Genomic DNA, 20,477 nt, shown 5'->3' on the forward strand with positions numbered 1-20,477 from the left:
CCACATAGACATCTGCACACACACACACACACACACACACACACACGTCCCTGTTGACCCCCTCTTGCAAGTCTAATAACATGTTCTAGAGCAACTGCCACACTGACAAAGCCTCAGATGTACATACTGTACATGCCTGCACTCTGCTGCAGGAACACATGCATGGAAACACACACACACACTGCTCTGGCCATTAACTCACTACTAACAGCTTAACGGGCGTGTAAATATGCACACACACACACACACACACACACACACACACACACACACACACACACACACACAGCGGTATAGACTCCATGCATGCCTTGCTGGCGCACTGAGGCGGTTAACCCGTAGTCGACCTGTGAAGCTGCCGAAAGAGATAATCATACTGCAGCTTATCCAGACACACTGTTCCTGATGTCCTTTCCTGTGTGTGTTATTATATAATATCATCTTAGAAGTTGTTATGGCTCACATGGTAGCCAACAATTGCTTATTTAGTGATCCAGCAGACACAGAGCTACACTGTCATCCCATTGGAGTCATGTTTGTGGCCACCTGATGGATCGAAGTCTAATTGTCACTCTCCTTTTAGCCCTGGCTCGGTCTCTTTTTAGCTGCTAGGTGTTCCACTTTCTTCACCTGACACAGGTGCTGGGCAGGTGGGTGCTGGGCAGGTAGCGTACAGTGGGTTAATCAGAAAACAGCTGCCAGCTGCTGCTGGGAACGGGGTTGCTAAGAGCGCTGAGACTAAACCAAACGGTAAATGTGCTGTACAACCAAAACTAAGAGCTAAAACAGGCTGAAACTCGGAAGAGCTGCAGCCTCGGTGATAACTCACAGTGCGTTCATCACTGAAAGCTAAGCATTTCATATTACAGTCATTTGATCCCTTGTTAGTATAAATATATTGATTAGTGCAGCTTTAAAAAGTATGCAAATGTTGTACATCGTGTTCTTCAACAAATGAGGAAGAATAACTGATTTAATAATTAGCTTGATCCATATTTTTTACCAAATGTTAGTAGAGCAAGTAGTCCCAGGCACCAGGCAATCGTGCTGTGTTCATGACTGTAACTGTCCACTTCTTTCTAAGTGAGTAGACAGACTGAAAGCAGCTGAGAAAAGACGTCTGCAGACTATCCGCTTCAAACTGATGCTACTGTCACTGTCTTTTTTCCTTCAATTCACACAAGGCTCTACTGCATTCGATTCTACTTTTAAATCTACTATATTTTAATTGACTTAGTGATGACGATCCTCTATTTCACTCTGCTCTGGTTGACTACAACCGGCGGCTGTGTGTGTTTTTGCTGAGTGTTTGTGCACGTAAAGGTTGGGTTGTGTGTCTAAATGCTGTTTAAGCAGAGTCGTTGTTGCACTGTTGCTGAAACATAAGCTGATGATGATTCTACAGAACTGTGTGTGTGTGTGTGTGTGTGTGTGTGCAGTCAGGCTGGTCCTCCTGTATCAAATTGTGCAGTGGACAACTGGATCAGCTTTCAGCCTTTAACAAAGTAAAGACATCAGCTTTTTGTCTTACTGGACCAAACACACACACACACACACACCTCCCCTTTAAGAGTAAATCCATGACCACCCCTTTAAAGCATTACTGTGTTCTCAGATGGTGAGAGACAAAGCTGTCAACAGATGTATTCAGACAAACACACACACTATTGCAAAGCCATATATAGTGTTTCCTTGTGTGTGTGTGTTATCAATCAAGATCTTTATGTTTTTGCACATTAAGGTTAAAATCTGACGTCTTTAGACTTCGAAAGTGCGTTTACATGTTCATGTTTCATTTTCAACGTCTGAATGGGCTCAAAACCAGTTTGACCAATTTGGCGAGACCACTTCTTTTTTCTTTGTTTGTTTATATCATTTCATAAATAAAGCATATCGTACAGACGGGGGGACAAGTGAAAGGAAACACCTGAATAAAAGAGTGGACAAACACATCAAACGCAGAAATACACACAAATCTCTTCCCCTCTCTCTTTCTGACACACACACACACACGCACACACACCTCAGCTCTGTCTTTCACCTTAGCTCACCTCTCTCTTTCTCTCTCTCTCTCCCTCCTCTGTCCCTCACCTGTCCCTCACCTCTGTCTGTCTCCCAACACTCGTTCACCTGACCCCACCCTCCTCTCCTCCCAGCTGACGGATGGATGGACTGTCTTCCATCTCCACAGCCTCGATGTGTGTATACGTTTTTTTTGTTTGACAATCTCTGTAGTCCATTTATACTGTGGTTTGACTGATCTGGACACAGTATAAATACAAGGGAGACATATATATATATATATAGTGGGACTATAAAAAAACAAACATTGCTGCTCTGGCAGATGTAACTGTGCACCCTTATTATCATAATTATCATTATTATTATTATTTGTGCAAATAAAAACTCCAAACCATAAAAAGTAAATCAGTAAATCGACAGCTGATCCAGCTGTGTCATCAGAGACGGATTCAAAGGAAAGGACGTCTCGTTTCCCCATTCACCTTTCTCCTCGCATCTTTTCCTGCACCTCTCCCCGTCGTCAGTGCGAGAGACTAAGATGTGAGGCGAACATGGACGCAGTTTAGGGGAATGTGTGTGTGTGTGTGTGTGTGTGTGTGTGTGTGTGTGTGTCTCCAGCTGTTTTTCGGCCTAGAGCAGCACTGAGAAACCAGGTCAAGTGTCTGTTCCACAGATGAATAAACACACCTCCTCCTCCTCCTCCTCCTCGCCTTCCTGCGTCTCTCTTCCTCTCTGTTCTCCTCCTCATCCTCGTCCAGATTAAGACTGAACCAGTGATAAGAGAGAGAAGTGTGTGTGTGTGTGTTGGTGTAGAAGCAGGGAGATGTGTGTGGTTTTTGTGAGATTTTAAGTTTTGGCTCACAAAGTACGGGAGACGATTTTATTTATTTTAATTATTTATTTATTTATTTATTTATTTAAGATACGCACTTCAATAATAGCCGATATTTCTGACACTGATACACTGAATTTGTAGAATATGAAATTCCTGTAACCAGTTTAAGGTCTATGTGTATCAGTTGCCAATTTAATAGGTAGACTAGCTAAAACTACTGCAGTCTAATACAACAGTCCTGCAGTAAACCCTCCTTCATGAAGGTCATAATGTTCAGTTTGTGTTGAAACTGTTTTAGAGACGTGTTGATTCAACTGTGTGGTCATTTTGGAGGCTGTAGTTTGTGGTGCTGTTGAACCGTATTGCATCATAAAGAGAGTTGTGTTTCTGTTATTTAGCCTACCCTCGTTGATATAAATAGGGTGGACAAAATAAAAGAAACACCTGTCAGTATGTCGTTTCTTTAAGAAGTTTCTTTTATTGTTGCACATTGTGACGTGAGAACAGACGACGGACACTAAGGAATAAAAGATAATTGTTTTCTTAGACTTGTTTGTCTTTAAAAAAATACACAAAAGATAAAATAATTAATCGTACAAAGATAAACAGTAAGTTGTCATAAAATGTCAATATAGTATCTGAATATAAGAACATTGTGAGTCTTTTGATTTTTAAAAATACATAATGTGAATAAGAGTTGTGTGTTGTGTTTTGCGTCAGCGCAGTGTTTGTGTGCATATCCATTAGTTTGTTTGTTTGTTTCTCATCCAGAGATGGTTGACTGTGCACATGTGATCTAAGCTGTGTGTGTGCATGTGTGTGTGTGTGTGTGTGTTGTCCCCAGGCCCTCGGTGTTCCTGTGTGTCAGAACACAGCTGGTGAAGCAGTCCATCCCACAGGGCCTTCAGTACAGCCAACACACACTCACAGTGTGTGTGTGTGTGTGTGTGTGTGTGTGTGAGATCAGCTCCTCTTACTCCCCAAACAGCCACCACATCTGCTTTGCTCTCAGTATGACTCAATCACCTAAACACACTGATGATGTCTGTGAATCTGCATTATTATTGATTTATGATTATTTTTTTTTTTTAATGGATTTTTATTGTTTTTTAATAAAATGTTAAAATACTGGTGGGGTAAAAAAAAAAACCATTTTATTTTGTCCAACTAAAATTCAAAAACCCAGATATATAAAATTTTAAAATGAAAGCAGCAGCAAATCCTCACGTTTAAGAAACGAGAACAAGCGAATGTTTGATGTTTTGCTTGAAAAACGAGGAATTGATCATCAAAATTGTTGTCAGTTTTCATTAGTGTTATATAATGCCCCTAATAAAACTGTATAGTATTATTTTTAGCCACGACTTGACGCTGAATATATTATCTGAGACATAAGTGATCAAAGTTTGATTTATTATTGACAATATCGTTGGTTGTGATGGACTGAATTGGAATTTTTTGATAGCAGGCTGAAGAGCAGTGAAACATCATTGTTGAATCATCGTCATTGTGACGCATATATTAAAAATTAAAGATTATTCCCTTTATCTGTTAGCTCTTCCTGATGTCTGGCTGATGTCTGCAAACTGCTAGCTCACTAGCGTTACCTACCCGGCTACACAGTAGGATAAACTCAACTCTGTCTCTCTCGTAGATGTGATCGCTAGATTCATAACAAGATAGCCTGAGCCAGCTGCCATCTGGAATCACGACAGTCCCGTGAACTATTCACGGCATACAGTTTACGTGAACTGTCGTGACTCAAGACAGCTAATGTAGCTGGTTGTCATATGCATCACTTTTTGATTGAAAAGTTCTGCGCAAAAAGTTTGAATTAATCAAATGAATGCGGGTTGTTGCCCAGCCTCTGACTGCACCGAGCGTCACTGCTGGGTGTGGTGGGGTGTGGTCAGAAGTGGGCTTTGTTGCACTTGTAGCCTTTGCGAGTTTCAGCTGCTGTTAAGCTGCTCTTTATGGTTGTGACATCTGAAGCTCTTTAAACACTGGCAGAGATGGAAGTCATTTTAAAATACTTGTATTAAATCTAAATCTAGTCTCTCCTCTCTGTACTCTGATGCTTGATAAATGCAGGGCCCGGGTCAGCAGGGGAACCCTTAACATACCAGCACTTAGTTTTTCTAATGGCAGTTTTGTCTTGACAGATGATGTTACATTCGTTATCATCAGCAGGGGGGTTTGCAGGGTACGGGGTCAGGGCACGAGGGGAATGAAGGCGGGGTAGGTAGCGGTGTGTTCGGTTTAACATATCACTGCCAGCTGCCTCCCAAATCCCACGCGGAGATGCGAGAATCCATTTGACTTCGGTCTGGTTTCATATTGACAGAAGCTGCTTGTCACATCTGAGGATGACAAGCTGTCCTTGAGGGCCATGGTCATCAGGGAGCGCGCGTGTGTGTGTGTGTGTGTGTGTGTGTGTGTGTGTGTGTGTGTGTGTGTGTGTGTGTGTTAACCATTTGTAGACATGCTTGTTGTTGTGTGTGTTTACTTCCTCACACGTGTGTGTGTGTGTGCGTCCAGTGTTTTTGTAAGAATGTTTTGAGGAAACCACTTTTAATCTGAAATGAGTAACTACGCTATTTGAAATAGCAAATTGCCAGTTGTTCCTTATGTATAAGGAAAGATGGTCTGTTGATGTTTAGTACAAACCTAAATTATGAACATATTGTCTCGTGAAAAAACAACCGCAGTGTAAAGCTTTATGTGAAGCAGAATTAACCAAAAGATCTCAGTTACGTTCAGGTACATTACTGTTATTGAAACGGGCCTGTTTAACGGTCTCTCTGATGAGCTCAGGGGTTGGTGGTTATGGGATATAGGATAGATTGAAGGCCAGTATATTGTACTTGTGTGGTCCCCTTAATTTAGTCATTTATACCCAAATGACTTCATTCAGTTCATTTTCCACCACGGTATTTACATGACCAGGATAAAAACTGATTGTCTAATCGACAAAGTGTTGAAATTGTAGTGCGGCTGTTCGTGTTTCTTCGTGTAGTTATTGGTTAGGTTGGTATCACGTGTGTGTGTTTGTATGTTAATATTAATAAACAGTGTTGTGATCACTCGTTGTGTGTACATGCCCTTTGTGACTATGTGTCTACGTGTCTGTCAGGTGTGTAACCTTGTGTGTGTGTGTGTGTGTGTGTGTGTGTAGCCCTCAGGTCCAGTCTCATGTTTCTCCCTCAGTGGTCAGCAGTGTCAGCGCTGGGCAGTGTTCCCAGCCTCCTCCTCCTCTTCCTCCTCCTCTATCATTCCATCCTTCATCCTTCTCTCGCTGCTTCATCTGTTCCTCCTCCTCCTCCTCCTCCTCCTCCCTGGGGAGCCTCCTCACCGCAGCAGTTGAGGAGTTCGATAGAAGCTTTTAGTTTACATCTGCAGCACACCAGAGCTGACCTGACACCACGACCCGCTGTGTGCGTGTGCATGTTCTGGGTCTCACTTTACCGTTTACCGGAACCAATGACACTAAGCTGCTATTTGCTGTGGTTAGCACATCCAGCTCCTCATTCTGTGTGTGTGTGTCTGTTTCAGCGTGTCCTGGTGAGCGGAATACGAACAAAATCCGACTTTTTGTCTTTGCCTGAGTCCAGCACATAATCTACAAAATGATTTGAATCGGGGAATGTGTGATCATTGACCATCTTGGATCAACTTCTAAACAAAAGATATAAAGAAATATCCACGCCTATTGTTCTCTATGCAAGTCACACCCTTGCGGCATCAAGACACACATTAGTGACGTGATCACTGCCGCGTCAGAATACATCCAGTCCTGTTTTTCAGTGTAGATGCTTCAGAAAAGTCATTTTATCCTATTTGCTCCCTGATTGGTACATCCCGCCTGTCGTTCATTGACTACTCCTGCCTGAATGCCGCATCCTGTGAGTGCCACAGATGTCATAGGAAGCGCTGCTTTGTGATGCGGGCGCTGTGTTTCACTCTTAAGATGTTTTGGTGCCAAATTTCAGTACAGTTTTTGAGACTCCCCGCTACAGACGCAATTCAGTCAGTACTGAAAAGGTTTGACATTTTGATTCCCAGCTGTACTTAATGTAAAATTTCCTCGAAGCAAGAAGTAAATGGAAAGATGCGAAGACAAAAAGAAGCAAAGCAGAAATGTCCATTCTTCAAACAATCTTTGTAATTGTTGACAACATGTTGGAGGTGGTGCAAAAGGTTTTCCACGTCAGCCTAAATTACACTAGTTGCACTTGTTAACTCCCAAACACACAACAGAGCGTGACATGTTTTTCAAGCACACTATGAGCACAGTGCGTGCACGACAAATTTAATTAATTAATAGCATTTAATTAATTTTCTATATCCCCTTTGTCTTGATTCTGGTTGATTTTGTTCTTTTTACACTTCTTACACTGCTGAACAAGTGTCGCAGAGTCATTGTCACGTGAGAATGAGATAATACTGGAGTTTGAATTGAAATCATGATCTTGATTATTCATGTAGCTCTACACAAGTTAAGAGCCTTTTTAGAATATACTTTCAGTTTCCTCTGTTACTTCACTCAGGTGATTAACAGTGATAAATGAAGTGCCCACATTATAAATGTGCTAATACATATTTGTATCTCTTGTGTGTACATTTACTGTTAATGTGATTATACTTAGTGTACTCTGTGTGTGTGTGTGTGTGTGTGTGTGTGTGTTTGGGCTGCTCCTCTGCAGACAGCATTAAATATTTATCCTCTTGCTCGGATTTCTCCTCTCCTCATCTGTCTATTCACCCCTCGCTTCCTTCCTTCATTTCTTCCTTCCCTTTTAAATCCTTATGGTTTCCTTCCGTCCTTCGTTCCTCCTTTTTTGTCCCTCTCCATCTTTTCTCCCTTTGTTTGATGTTTTAAATGAAATGAAAAGTGGAAGGAAGGAAGGAAGTTAGTGAAAGATAAAGGAAATGACACAAAAGAATATAAAATGAAGCTAAAGGAATTTAAAATTGCATAAGAAAAGAAGAAAGTGAAGAGTGAGTGGTTTGGCAAACTTCCTCTTGTCTTTTCTCCTCTCCTCTATCGATCATTTCTGAAAACAAACACAGGGATTTTAATCCTTCATTCTGTTCTGGGTATTGAGTTCAGGCCCTGTGGAGTGTGTGTGTGTGTCTGTGTGTGTGTGTGTGTCTGTGTGTGTGTGTCTTTGTCTGTACAAGAATAATGTCCCGTCTTCTCTGTTTGTTTCTCTGGTATCACATCCACACGTCCTCTGGGTGTCAGTGTTTGTAAGCAGGAGATTTATAAAGGAATTGAACCGGGTTCTGTTGTGTGTGTGTGTGTGTGTGTGTGTGTGTGTGTGTGTGTGTGTGTGTGTGTGTGTGTGTGTGTGGTGTATATGTAAACCTATCCAAGCACAGCGAGGGGAAATTTCAGCCCAGGTATTGATTTGGTCCGGCCTGTTTCAGGGTCACTGTGATGTCAGCGTTTGTATTATTATTGCTTTTATTGTCTGCTGCCTTTAATTCAACACAACAAGATGACATCAAACCTCATTGATCCCTATGGGTAGATGAACTGCTGCATATCCAAATAACAGGATACAGCAAAAGGAATATTGACTTTAATTGAATTTAAACAGTATATAGAATTGTATGCATTACACACAATGCAGTTTAAATAAACATGCATAAATCACTCTTGTTCAGTGCTGTACATAAGACTACTTTTCCTCCACTGCATCTCAGAGCGAAGTAATGCATGTTGTACTCTACTACATGTATCTCAAGGCTGCTTTGCTGGTTGATTCAAATTCTGTATTCAGCAAGAAATGTCATTTAAACAAGACAAAGAGTCTACAGCCACGCTAGCAGCTCTGTGAGACTGTACTTAATTTGCAGTGTTAGCATTTCCTAATTAGTATTAAACACAAAGCACAGCTGAGGCTGATGGGGAATGTCATTAGTTTTGCAGGTATTTGGGCATAAACCAAAGTATTGGGCAAATTTAAAATTTGACCTGATGATGGCGCTAGATGAGAAGTCAGAGGATCATCAAAGTTTATTAAATTCAACCTGAGGGGGACGTGAATAGCAACAAATGAACAGCAGCGTTAACCGCGATAAACAGCAGGGCTATGCCTGTGTACTGGCACACTTCCCACAGAAACACTGTCATAGTAGAGCTGCTCGCCGAGCTACAGCACAGGTACCCACACAGTGACTGTCAAAGCTCCACCACCCTCCCTGTCTTTCCAGCAGAGACGCAGAGAGTCTGACAGCAGCTGCTCGTGGCTGGTTAGCTCTGACTACCAGCTCCACGTTGCTGTCCGTGCTACACTGAGCGGTGGTCAGTTGGTGTCCCCACGTGTCCCTCTCTGCACTTGAATTTTTCAAATATGGTTAGAGAGAGGGTCTTAGCAGAATTTGAGGGGGTAGTTATCCTTTTAAATGCAGAAAAAATGTATAAAATTCACTGTTAAATACTTAAAATTTAGCTGTTTTCTTTGGTTTATTCTGTAGATTTCAGTTTCAGGCTGTCTTAAATATTTTCCTCCTTACTATCTGTTACTCTTTCACCGATGTTAGGGATTGTCTCTCACACATTCGCTTTCTCTCTACCTGTCTGTCTGTCTGTATACATGTCTATCACCCTATCTGTCTTCTACACTCTCTCTGCCCGTCTGTCTGCCCTGATCTCTCAGTCCATCCATCTGTCTTCCTTTTAGCCTCTTTCTCGCTCTCCCTGCCTGTCGCTCTGTCACTCAATCTCAGTCCTGCTGCCTGTCTCTCTCTCTCTCTCTGTTCGTCTGTCTCTGTGGGTCTTTGCCATGGGCCTCTCTGTCAGGATTACATGGCGTCAGGTTGACCAACATGGACGCTGGTGGTGGGGAAACAAAATGTTCCTCACAGCACAAAGCCGCTCTAATCCGCTCTCCTCATCCCCCACAGCAGAGGCTGATTACAGAAAGCTGGTTGACAGGCAGAAAGACAGACAGGCAGACAGACAGGTCAGCAGTGAGTATGTAAGCCAGGCCAGTTGTACAACGCTGACTCTCTGTAGCTGGCTGGTTAACTGACTGATTAGTTTATTGGCTTGTTGGTTGACTGACTGATTAACCTACTGACTGGCTAACTGACCCCTCACCTTACCTGTTGGCTGATTGGCTGCTAGCCAGGTTGCTGTCCAGGTGATTGACTCAGTGAAAGCCGGGCTGATTATCTGCCGGGCTGATTCAGTGACTTGCTAACTTAATGACCGATTCAGTGGCTAGCGGACAAGCTTGTTGGCCAGCTTTCTAGTGTAGTCTAGTAGACTGTCTAACTTGATGGATAAGGCCATGTTTAAGTCTGTTGTGTTGTATCCAGATCAGTGTGTGGAACCGGGATGTGTAAAGTCACACTGAATCTAAAGATATGTTTGTCATGTCTGTGTGCTCAGATTTGACTGCGTTAGGACTCTAAGAAGAGTATGATTTTCTTGACACACAGTGTCTAAAGTACCAATATTACTCCATGAGTTCCACTGCTGCAGCTCCAACAGCTGATCGAGTGGTTGATCAGGGGGCCAAATCCGTGGGTCAGACTGTAATAACTAACTTCCTGTTGCACCTGCGTGCACCTGTTCCTTTAACACCCCCCCCCCGGGAGGCACACCTAACAACATGGCTACACTAACATATAGTACACTACGCTATACAACTACATTACTACACTACATAGTATATTTTGATAAAAGAATAACAGATCTTATCTATTAAATCAGCAAATGAAAAGAACATTCATAATTCACAAAAAGAACAATTCATAAGTTATACCTAGCTAATGCAGGCAACCCAACAGCCCCAATATGAATCCTCCCTTCATGAAGGTTCAGATGTTCAGTTTTTGTAGAAATCGTTTTAGAGAGGCGTTGAACCAACTTTAGTTCGTGCTGCTGTTTTGTATCGCCTTACATTTAGAGGCGCATTAGTCCGTCGTGTCAGTATGTGAAGTATTCCAATGTGTTTGTTGTGTTAAACCAAAAAAAATCCTTTTCCCATGTGGGGAACTGTAATGTGGAAATTCGGTTGATATTTTTCCAGGTATTTCCTGCATATTCAAGTTTCACATTTCTTTATTGTTATCATTTTGTCATCATTTTAAACATTTTTAAGCAAAACTATAACTCCTCTGTGCACCTGTTTGCTTCACCCAGAACGGTCAAATAATTTAGTCTAGAACCTGCAGATAAAATAATGCCTTTTGAATGATGTCGATTGAAATCATGTTATAACATCGAAATTATGAATTCACTGATCAGATGTCTAACTTGGTTCTTAGGTTTACAGTCCAGCCTTTCCAATGGTACGCTCTGTATTTGAATTGTGATGGTCTTTGTTTCTCTGTTTTGTCATTTCAGCCTTAACTGCCTACACATACCTCACCATCTTCGACCTCTTTAGGTGAGTGTGTTCTGCTCCTGGGAAACATCATCTGCAACATGAGTGGGTTTTATCTTATCAGCTTTGTTCCCAAAATATTGTACAATTTTGACGGAGAGAAAAATACCTGAATGATGATCAATGGCAAGAATTTTAATAACTGAATAATCGAAAAAATGCCATTGCTGGTTCCAGCCTCTCGCATGTGAAGGTTTCCTGCTTTATTTAGTAAACAGAATTTCTTTGGGCTTTGAACTGCGAGAAATTGCTTGTTTTATTCGGACCAAAGGCATTTAAAGGCATCATATCAGGCTCTGGGAAATGGGATAATATTTTATACACCAAACAATTAATCGAGGAATCAGCAAAGCGTTCGGTAGATTAATCAATACTGAAAATAATTGTTAAATGTCCATAGCTCATTTTGGAGTGTGAGAAATACAGAAGCACAGTCAGATGTGAGATAACGCTAAGCCTGCTGAGCTGGGCTGGGGGTTTGCTGTTTTGATGGAGAATTTCCACTCATGAAAAATTAATTCTGAGATTATAATGAACTTCAGCTGACCTCTGTGTTGTTTCTGTTTTCGTTGTCTACCATTCGTCTCTCACTGACTCTCATATTATTTGGCCGTCTCCTGTCTGTCCTCCTTCCTTTCTTTCGTCCCCCTCTCCCACCCCTGGCCTGCAGTTTGATCACCTGTCTCATCAGTTCCTGGGTGACCATGAAGAAACCCAGCCAGGTCTACTCATTTGGGTGAGTTCACCATAATAATCTGTTATATACTGTACAGTACATTGTAGAGTGTGACCAGTCTCTGCAAAAGATACTTGACTGAAAAATATACTTTAAATAAATGATGCAGGACGTTATGTCAGCCAAACAATATGACAGTATAGCCCCTTTCAGACACGCACCCCTTTATGTTAATCTGATGGCAAATAACATTTTGGTCAGATAAATCAGAAGTTCTTGCCATGAGATTAACGTAAAGGCTACAGCAGCACGAGTTCAACATGCTGAGAGAGAAATGTGCGTCTTGTTCCGCCTTCTAAGTTCACTGTAACAAATGTTTTATTTTAATCTTCATCTCGTGTGCACAAAATCAGTTTAATAAACTAGGGAAATTTTAGTTCTTTTCAGATCACATCCATTAAAAACAAATTTTCCCCTCACAATGTGATCGGGGTCAAAAGTGGTTAAAAACCCTCGTACAACCACAGTAATAATCTGACCAGCGTTCTCTCCTTATATTTTTACTTTTCATACAGGCCGACTGCATGGATGAATAAATGAATATGCATAAAAGTGCTTCCAACTACCAAGTCCCAACTTAACATCCTGTCATTCAATGCTTGTGCATGTTGGATATTATAAAACAGGCAGCAGAATTCACTCTCTAATAACGCTAAATGATGAAATTGATGTGGAAATGTATCTTTGGATTCAAAAGAGAAGCGGGGGAAAGCGTTCCTCGAGCTTATGATAATTGCTCTGCTCCCTCTCACACACCAGGTGCCAAACATCGGCGAGCACTGTGGCTCTTTCCGTAAATGTGCTTTCAAGTCTGAATAAAGCTGCAAGGAACATTAACATAAAAGTCACCTTTGTCTGAATGACAAAAAGGCCATCAGATAGATGAAGCCAGCAGTGTTACATATTGCATGTCTGAAAAGAGTTTATGAAAATGACATCGTGGAGAAATGTACTTCAGCGATCTGAATGAATACATCGGCATTGCACGGAGTTGTCACTAACATCAACGCCGCACTGCTAAAGTGCCGCTGTTAGTTAGAAACTGCATTTGAAACTTTGAGACGCGCACACACAAGACAGCTGAAAACTTGTGGTGAGGTAAATAAAGCGTTGTGTACTGGAGAAGAGTTGTGTGACGTGTTTTTAATTTGGCTAAAAACTGCATTTGAACTATTTACTTCCTGTCCAAACCTCTCTGGCACAATTGCTACTCGCAAGCATTAAAAAAGAAAACATATTGTGTGTGATAGTCGCTGGGAGAGGTAGAATGTAACAGGATGTGTTTTAGCTTAGCTTAGCACAAAGACTGGAAGCTAGGGGAAACTACTTTAAATGAATGGCATATTCACAAATATTTGATATAACTGAGGAGTCTGACAAACAAAAAGAATAAGCATTTTAAATGTTTCTGCTCTGATTATAATTGAAAATATCTGCCTTTTCTTCTGTGTTGACAAGAAATGCTGCTGTAAACAAACCTCTAAAAGCATCAGAAAACATCAGTAACCGAGATTCTGTTGTTCTCTATTGTTAGTTCCTGTATCAACAGATACATTTTAAGGTGCAATCTTGTGTTTTTTTAAATTTTGGCGGCGGGGTGACCCTTTGGTATACCTTTAAGTCATGGATTGTACCTTGAATACATTTTCTACTGAGATATACAGTATATCGGTATCATAAGCTCCATCTGTGATTGTTTATGTGTCATTCACTGCTGTCCAATAACCACACGCACACACTGTAAACACAGATGTATCATCGACAGAAAAGCTTCTGTTACCGTTGTCGGGATCATCTGAACGGCTTGCAAACACACGAGCGTCGCCCGACTCAAACACACACAGCTCCTTTGACGTGTTTGTGTGTCAGTGAACTGGCCAAACCGTGTATTTGCAGCTGACAGGTGACCTCTGACCTTGAGGTGTGGAACAGTGGTGATCGAGTGGAAAGCTTTTGAGCTTCACTTGGCTCTCATAGTGTGTGTGTGTGTGTGTGTGTGTGTGTGTGTGTGTGTGTGTGTGTGTGTCTTAATGGACTGCCAATAACAAAACAATGGCTCAGCAGCAGATTGCCCAATTTAAGCAGCAGCAGCTTCTGACTCCTTTAAACCCTGTAGGAGCAGAGCCAGGCCATCCAGGAATTAGTCTGGTCCACTTCACCTCAACCTTTTTTTGTTGTGTAGTTAATTTTGAGCTGGTTAGGTTTAGCTGGTTTAGTGAGAAAATATTGTATTTTTCTACAGAAAATACAGAATATTGTATTTTTCTACAGATTTTCTACAGATTACTACTAATTACTACAGACGCAAGGCTGTAACAAATTAACGTTTGATGGAGTTGTAATGCCTGCACACTGACTTCAAAATGCAGATTTATTTAAGCATTAAGAGACATATTCTTATCCTAAACCTCTCTCACTTTTTCTGTACAGCTTGTTTGTGCTAGTGTTTCAAGTTGGATTCACCAAATTCTCTTAACTACCACCTTTTGTGAGATGTGATCATTAGCGTAATTAAAATGACCATATAAGGTTACCTGTTCTGCTCTGTTTGTGGGAAAAGTTTCATTCACAAAACTGTTACCAAAGAGTAAAGAGAACAATTTCACACCTTTGAGCTTCAAGTCCTGCTTTCGTAAATCAGCAGGCAAAAACAAAACAAATTTAGCAGCGTCAGTAGTTGTATTAGAGGACCAAAACAATTAGAAACATTTAGAAAATATTAATAGAACAGCTGTCAACAATGGGTCATCAGAGCAGCGTTGTCAAACAAAATCCAAGGAAGCAGCATCTAATTTTGTTTTCCCCAAAGCATCATCGTCATCAAGTGCAGAAAAATAAACTATTCCAGGGTTTCTTTTTCTTCCAGGAAATTGTTTAGCAGAGGTGGTAACTTCCAGTTTTTCCCCAACACTGCGACTTGCCCCGCAGCAAATGTACAAGGTGATTGATCGATCACTCTCATGTCTTGAGTTGAATTAGACAGATTCTGATGACATGGTGATCAGTTCAGTTACTCGATGATGTCTAACCAAAAGCATCACTTGTGCTATTTGCCGTGCGAAGAAGCTCCTCAGCTCTTTTGCAATTCAGGTTAATGATTTATTTAATTAAAGTGTGGTAATTTTTTACTGCTGTTAGTGGAGACAATATGTGAGTGAACCACTGCCGCTTTATAATATTCAGCAAGACACAGAGGATCATATGAGTCAGTATCCAGCAGACGGCTAGTTTTCTATGTGGCGCCCATATAGATTAACCACAGGCTGCTGGCAGGGCAGAGCGTGACCTTTGACCCAGCAGCATGGAGGCGATCAGGCCAAACAGTGTTCGAGTTGTGTGTGTGTGTGTGTGTGTGTGTGTGTGTGTGTCCATCTTGCACTCCCAGTAAACATAGACAACCTATTAACCTGTAGGTGTCTCTGGTGTCTCTTTTAGTCTTTCTCTCACTCTCTCACACACAAACACACACACAGAGCCTCACACTTGCAGTACATCCTATATGCCCTGACGCCACACACTGCAAAGAAATGCTGTGTTTTTCCTAAATATTAAAGCATAACATATGTTTGCTGTGTTTCAGCCTTTTAACAACTGATGTAGTCCGCACACTCACAGCGGGAGGGATGCCACAGGTGTTAAGTGGTATTAGTAATGCATTGTTGTCTTTATTATTCTTATTGAATTATTTTGCATTTTAATGTGTCATCCTCAGAGGATCACACGGTATAAGAAGGCAGTGACCTACAGAATGTGACTTAAGGTGCTGGAGTAGAGCTGAAACTTGTAGTTGATTGTTAGAGAATTGGGACTCTTGGTCAAAATTAGCAATTTGAAGACTTTCACAAGACACAGACCTTTTTTATAGACACAACAATGACTTGATTAATCTAGAAAATAATTTGCATACTGTAAATCAATAAAGAAAAATATTGCTAGTTGCAGGCCTTGACTGGACCATGGAACAGTTTCTACTGTATGATTTCAGTATCTTGTGGTAGAGCGGGTCAGTAGAGCAGGTCGTCCACCAATCGGAAGGTCGGCGGTTCGAGCCCACATGTCGAAGTGTCCTTGGGCAAGACACTAAACCCTGAATTGCTCCTGAGGGCTTGTTCGTTCGGTGTGTGTGTGTGTGTGAAAAAGTTAGATTCTTTGAACTGATGAGCAGTTGGCACCTGCCATCAGTGTATGAATGTGTGTGAATGTGATATGTAGTGTGTGAAGCGCTTTGAGTAGTCGGAAAGACTAGAAAGGCTTTATACTTTATACAGTCCGTTTACCATTTACTTCACATGCAAAGATGTATCAAGGAAAATCATTGGTGCACTAAGCTCTACCTAAAACTGTGCCTAAATTACAGCCTCACTGTCCTGATGTCTGTTGCTTTATCTACATAGTTTTTCTTAGTATGTATGTGCCCCCGCTTCACCTTCTTCACCCTCTGCATGCATGTAGTCACGTCTCTTTTGCATTAATCCATAATGCGCTTCACTTAGTTCTGACCGAAGCTCTTAGTTTAGTGGTTTCATGCTGCTGTAGATGGGCAGACCATCAGATCACTGACAGTCAATCTCAGGTTTAACCCCCATAAGCCCTGCAGACCACTCAGTAAGACAAAGCTGCTCATCCTGGACAGACTGCCACAGGATCAACCCTGTGACCTTTTGATGGGGTCAGAAGGCCAGCAACCGTTACAACCTTGTATCGGCCCGATGTTGGCATTCTGTTAGTGTTGTCTCATATATTGTTCGATGGTTTGTCCAGGTATGGATGACAGTGTCTCCTTTTCTCTCCCTCTCACTTTCTCTTCAGGTTTGAAAGACTGGAGGTTTTGGCAGTTTTTGCCTCCACTGTTCTTATCCAACTGGGAGCCTTGTTCATCCTGAAGGAGAGGTGTGTATGTCCCCCTAACACATATACAAACACACTCGCTCATACTCACACAAAGCACTTTAATTAGTGATGTCGACCTGAAAAAGGTGACAATGAAGGACAAAATCTGAGTAATTAATTCATCAGAATGAATCATGAATTAATTCATCAATTTGTTTTAAGTCAGCATTAATAACAATAATAATAAAACTTTATTTTTAGAGCACTTATCAAAACAAAGTACATAGTGCTTCACAACAAGAGAAATAAAACACAGCAGTGAATGACGAAATATAAAGAAATAAAATACATAAAATACACAAAAGCAATAAAATAAACAGTAAAATAAGCAGCCAGTTCAGGTAAAATCAGGATCTGCTTTCAGATAAAAATGTGTTTTGAGACGAGACTTAAACGAAGACTCTGACTCAGACAGCCTGATGTCTTCGGGCAGGTTGTTCCAGAGCCTCGGGGCCCTGATGGCAAAAGCTCTGTCCCCCTTAGTTTCCATCCTGGACTCAGGAACAGACAGGAGACCCCTGCCCGAAGATCTCAGACTACGTGAAGGTTCATAAGGGATTACAAGGTCTAAAATATAGTCTGGAGCCATGAAGAGCCTTAAAAGTAATCGACAAGATCTTAAAATCAATCCTGAAACCAACAGGGAGCCGATGTAAAGAGGCTGAACCAGGTGTGATGTGGCCGCACCTCTGGGTCCTGGTTTACAGCCGAGCAGCTGAGTCCTGTACAGTCTGCAGTCTGTCAGAGTTTTTAGATTAAGACGAGTGAACAGGCTGTTACAGTAATCGAGGCGTGAGGAGATAAAAGCATGTGCAACAGTTTCTGCATCACTAAGATTTAAAATAGATCAGATTTTTTAAATATTTCTGAGGTGATAAAAACATGATTGGACGAGCTGAGTGATATGTTGCTCAAAACATAAACTGCTATCAAACAGGACACCAAGACTTCCTGCAACAGGCCAGACTAAGATGTCTTTGTCTGTCTTTGGTTTTTGTCTGCATCTCTTTCTTTGTCTCACTCACTCTGTCTCTCTTGATTAAAATTTCAATTATTTTCTTAGCATGACTCAGCAGAATTAATATTTCCAAAGCAATACACAGAATATTTCCAATTGTTTCTCTCTTTTGTCTTTGTTTTTTTCCCCTCATTATTCATTTCACCACATTGCTTTGCTCCACTCAGGGTGCATGTTTTTCTCCAGCCTCAGATGTACTTTGCCATCAAACAATGTAAAAAATGCAATAATTGGACCCCAGGATACTTTAGCCACAGCTGCACTCATTTTATGTCAAAACAAAAGTTAAAATTTATTATAACCCAGATTATTCAACAACAATATCCATACAAATATATATAACTTGAAAAGTGTGACAATTTTCTTTTTTTATATATATTTTTTCCTTGTCTTTCATGCTTTTGTATATTCTTTAATTTTCTATTGTCACATAAATTAATAATAATAAACAAAATGTAAAAAAGTAATAATACAGTGCTATGATATACAGATGGGTGACAAACGAAAGGAAAAACCAACATGAAGTCTCTTAGTACGGAGTCAGGCCACCATGAGCTGTGGAACTCTGTTAGAGCGATGAACGCCTCCTCCACAAGATGTTCCCTCATTTATATATACAACCTTTATTTAATCAGGCCAGGAAGAACAAACAGCATACAGCATCAGACAGCGTTATCTTACACGTTGGTCCAAAATCTTCCACAGGTTTGAAACTGGGTTGAGACCTGGTGACTGTAAAGGCCGCAGCATTTTATTCACATCGTTTTCATCCTCACCGATACCGCTCAGTGAGCCCTGGGGCGCCGAAGCATCTGCGTTTGATGTGTTTATGTGTTTGTCCACTCTTTTATTCAGGTGTTTCCTTTCACTTGTCCCCCCGTCTGTACGATATGCTATATTTATGAAATGATATAAACGAACAAAGAAAAAAGAAGTGGTCTCGCCAAATTGGTCAGACGTTGAAAATGAACATGTAAACGCACTTTCGAAGTCTAAAGACGTCAGATTTGAACCTTAATGTGCAAAGACATAAAGATCTTGATTGATAACGCACACAAGAAACACTATTTACTAAGTAGCTTGCAATAGTGTGTCACTGTGTGTGTGACTGTGTGTGTGACTGTGTGTGTGTGTGTGTGTGTGTGTGTGTGTTGTCTGAATACATCTGTTGACAGCTTTGTCTCTCACCATCTGAGAACACAGTAATGCTTTAAAGGGGTGGTCGTGGATTTACTCTTAAAGGGGAGGTGTGTGTGTGTGTGTGTGTGTGTGTGTGTGTGTGTGTGTGTGTGTGTATGGTGTGAACTGCTGAATTTTTTAGGGTTGTGGGAATGTCACTGCCTGGCTGTGTCATGTGTGTGACACACACACACACACCTACCTTCAGGGGCCGTGTGTGTGGGGTTGTCTTGCGGTCAGCTCTCAGGGAAGGGAGGGGTACATTTCAAGAATAACAACACACACACAAGCCGTTGCCACGCTGCTAACACTTTAATGTGCAGACGTGTGTGTGTGTGAGTATTTGACACTTTAGTGACTATTAGTTAAAGTGAGTCTTAATGGGGCAAAAGAAAATACCGGTTTCTGATTGGATGGCAGGGGACCGTTAAAATCGTCAAACACACTTCGGATTAACAGTTTAACAATTGTTTTAAATCAAAATTCAAGGTGTATCGAACTGTAGGTAACCATAGCAACAGTACTGATGCTTCAGACTCTGTTAGCAGATAACTGACTGGTGAAAGTAACTAATGGGTTAAAACGGACTACAAACACACTTAAAAACATGGAGGGGGATTTAAACACAGCTGGCCTTTGTGTCTTTGGTCAGCCGACACAGAAGAAGAGACTGGACAGACTGAGAAGTGTCCGCTTAGAGACAATAAAATAAAATTGTTGTGTTCTTCGCCTTCGCCTCATTCATCATTTTTGAATATTAAGACTTTTTTTTTATTGTTTTATTGTTGGTTGCATGAAGTGTAATTTAGTTCTGCTTTAACTTCATAGGCTGTACAATATATGATATACGATACATCCTGGCTCTAATGTGTGGACCTTTGCTTAATTAATTATTTTTTTAAATGTGTTAATTAATATTAGAAATTATTGCTATGTACTGCTTGAAGCACTGACACATATGATACAAATATCAATTAATTAATATAATAAATAATTCTAGGCTGCTGGTTTTCCTTCATGCTTTTCGTGCTTTGGCTGGTATGACCGTTAAGATGGCATTAAAAGTCTTACATTTTACTTCCTGGACGCTGCAGGAACCCTGAAGACAGACTATAACAGAACATTTCTCTCCCTGTTGTTGTTGTCTTTGATTTGCCATTTCCCTGCATGAGTGAGACTGCACACAAAAACACACACACGCACACACACACACACGAGTAACGTCGCCAGCCCTACAGTACAGTGCATGTCATGAATGGCTCAGTAGGGCAGCAGCACAGAGGGCGGAGACAGACGGGAGTGTGTGTGTGTGTCATTTTGCTTTTTTCATGCTTGTGTATGTGTGGTGTTGGAGTGCGTGCATGTGTTTTTTGTGTGTTAATGTATTTCCTGTTT

At 41.1% G+C, this 20,477-nt stretch overlaps 1 protein-coding gene across 1 annotated transcript in view; it reads left to right on the forward strand.

Annotated features, from left to right (window-relative positions):
- The window catches only part of slc30a6 (solute carrier family 30 member 6), a 63,591-nt gene that overhangs the window by 16,758 nt on the left and 26,356 nt on the right, over positions 1–20,477 (forward strand). The window contains exons 5-7 of the mRNA XM_044213964.1: positions 11,220–11,262; positions 11,930–11,995; positions 16,805–16,885. Coding sequence (XP_044069899.1) covers positions 11,220–11,262; positions 11,930–11,995; positions 16,805–16,885 — 190 coding nt within the window. The remainder of the gene's footprint in view (positions 1–11,219; positions 11,263–11,929; positions 11,996–16,804; positions 16,886–20,477) is intronic.

Source organism: Siniperca chuatsi, linkage group LG11 (genome assembly GCF_020085105.1).
Source record: "Siniperca chuatsi isolate FFG_IHB_CAS linkage group LG11, ASM2008510v1, whole genome shotgun sequence".
Taxonomy (NCBI): Eukaryota; Metazoa; Chordata; class Actinopteri; order Centrarchiformes; family Sinipercidae; genus Siniperca; species Siniperca chuatsi.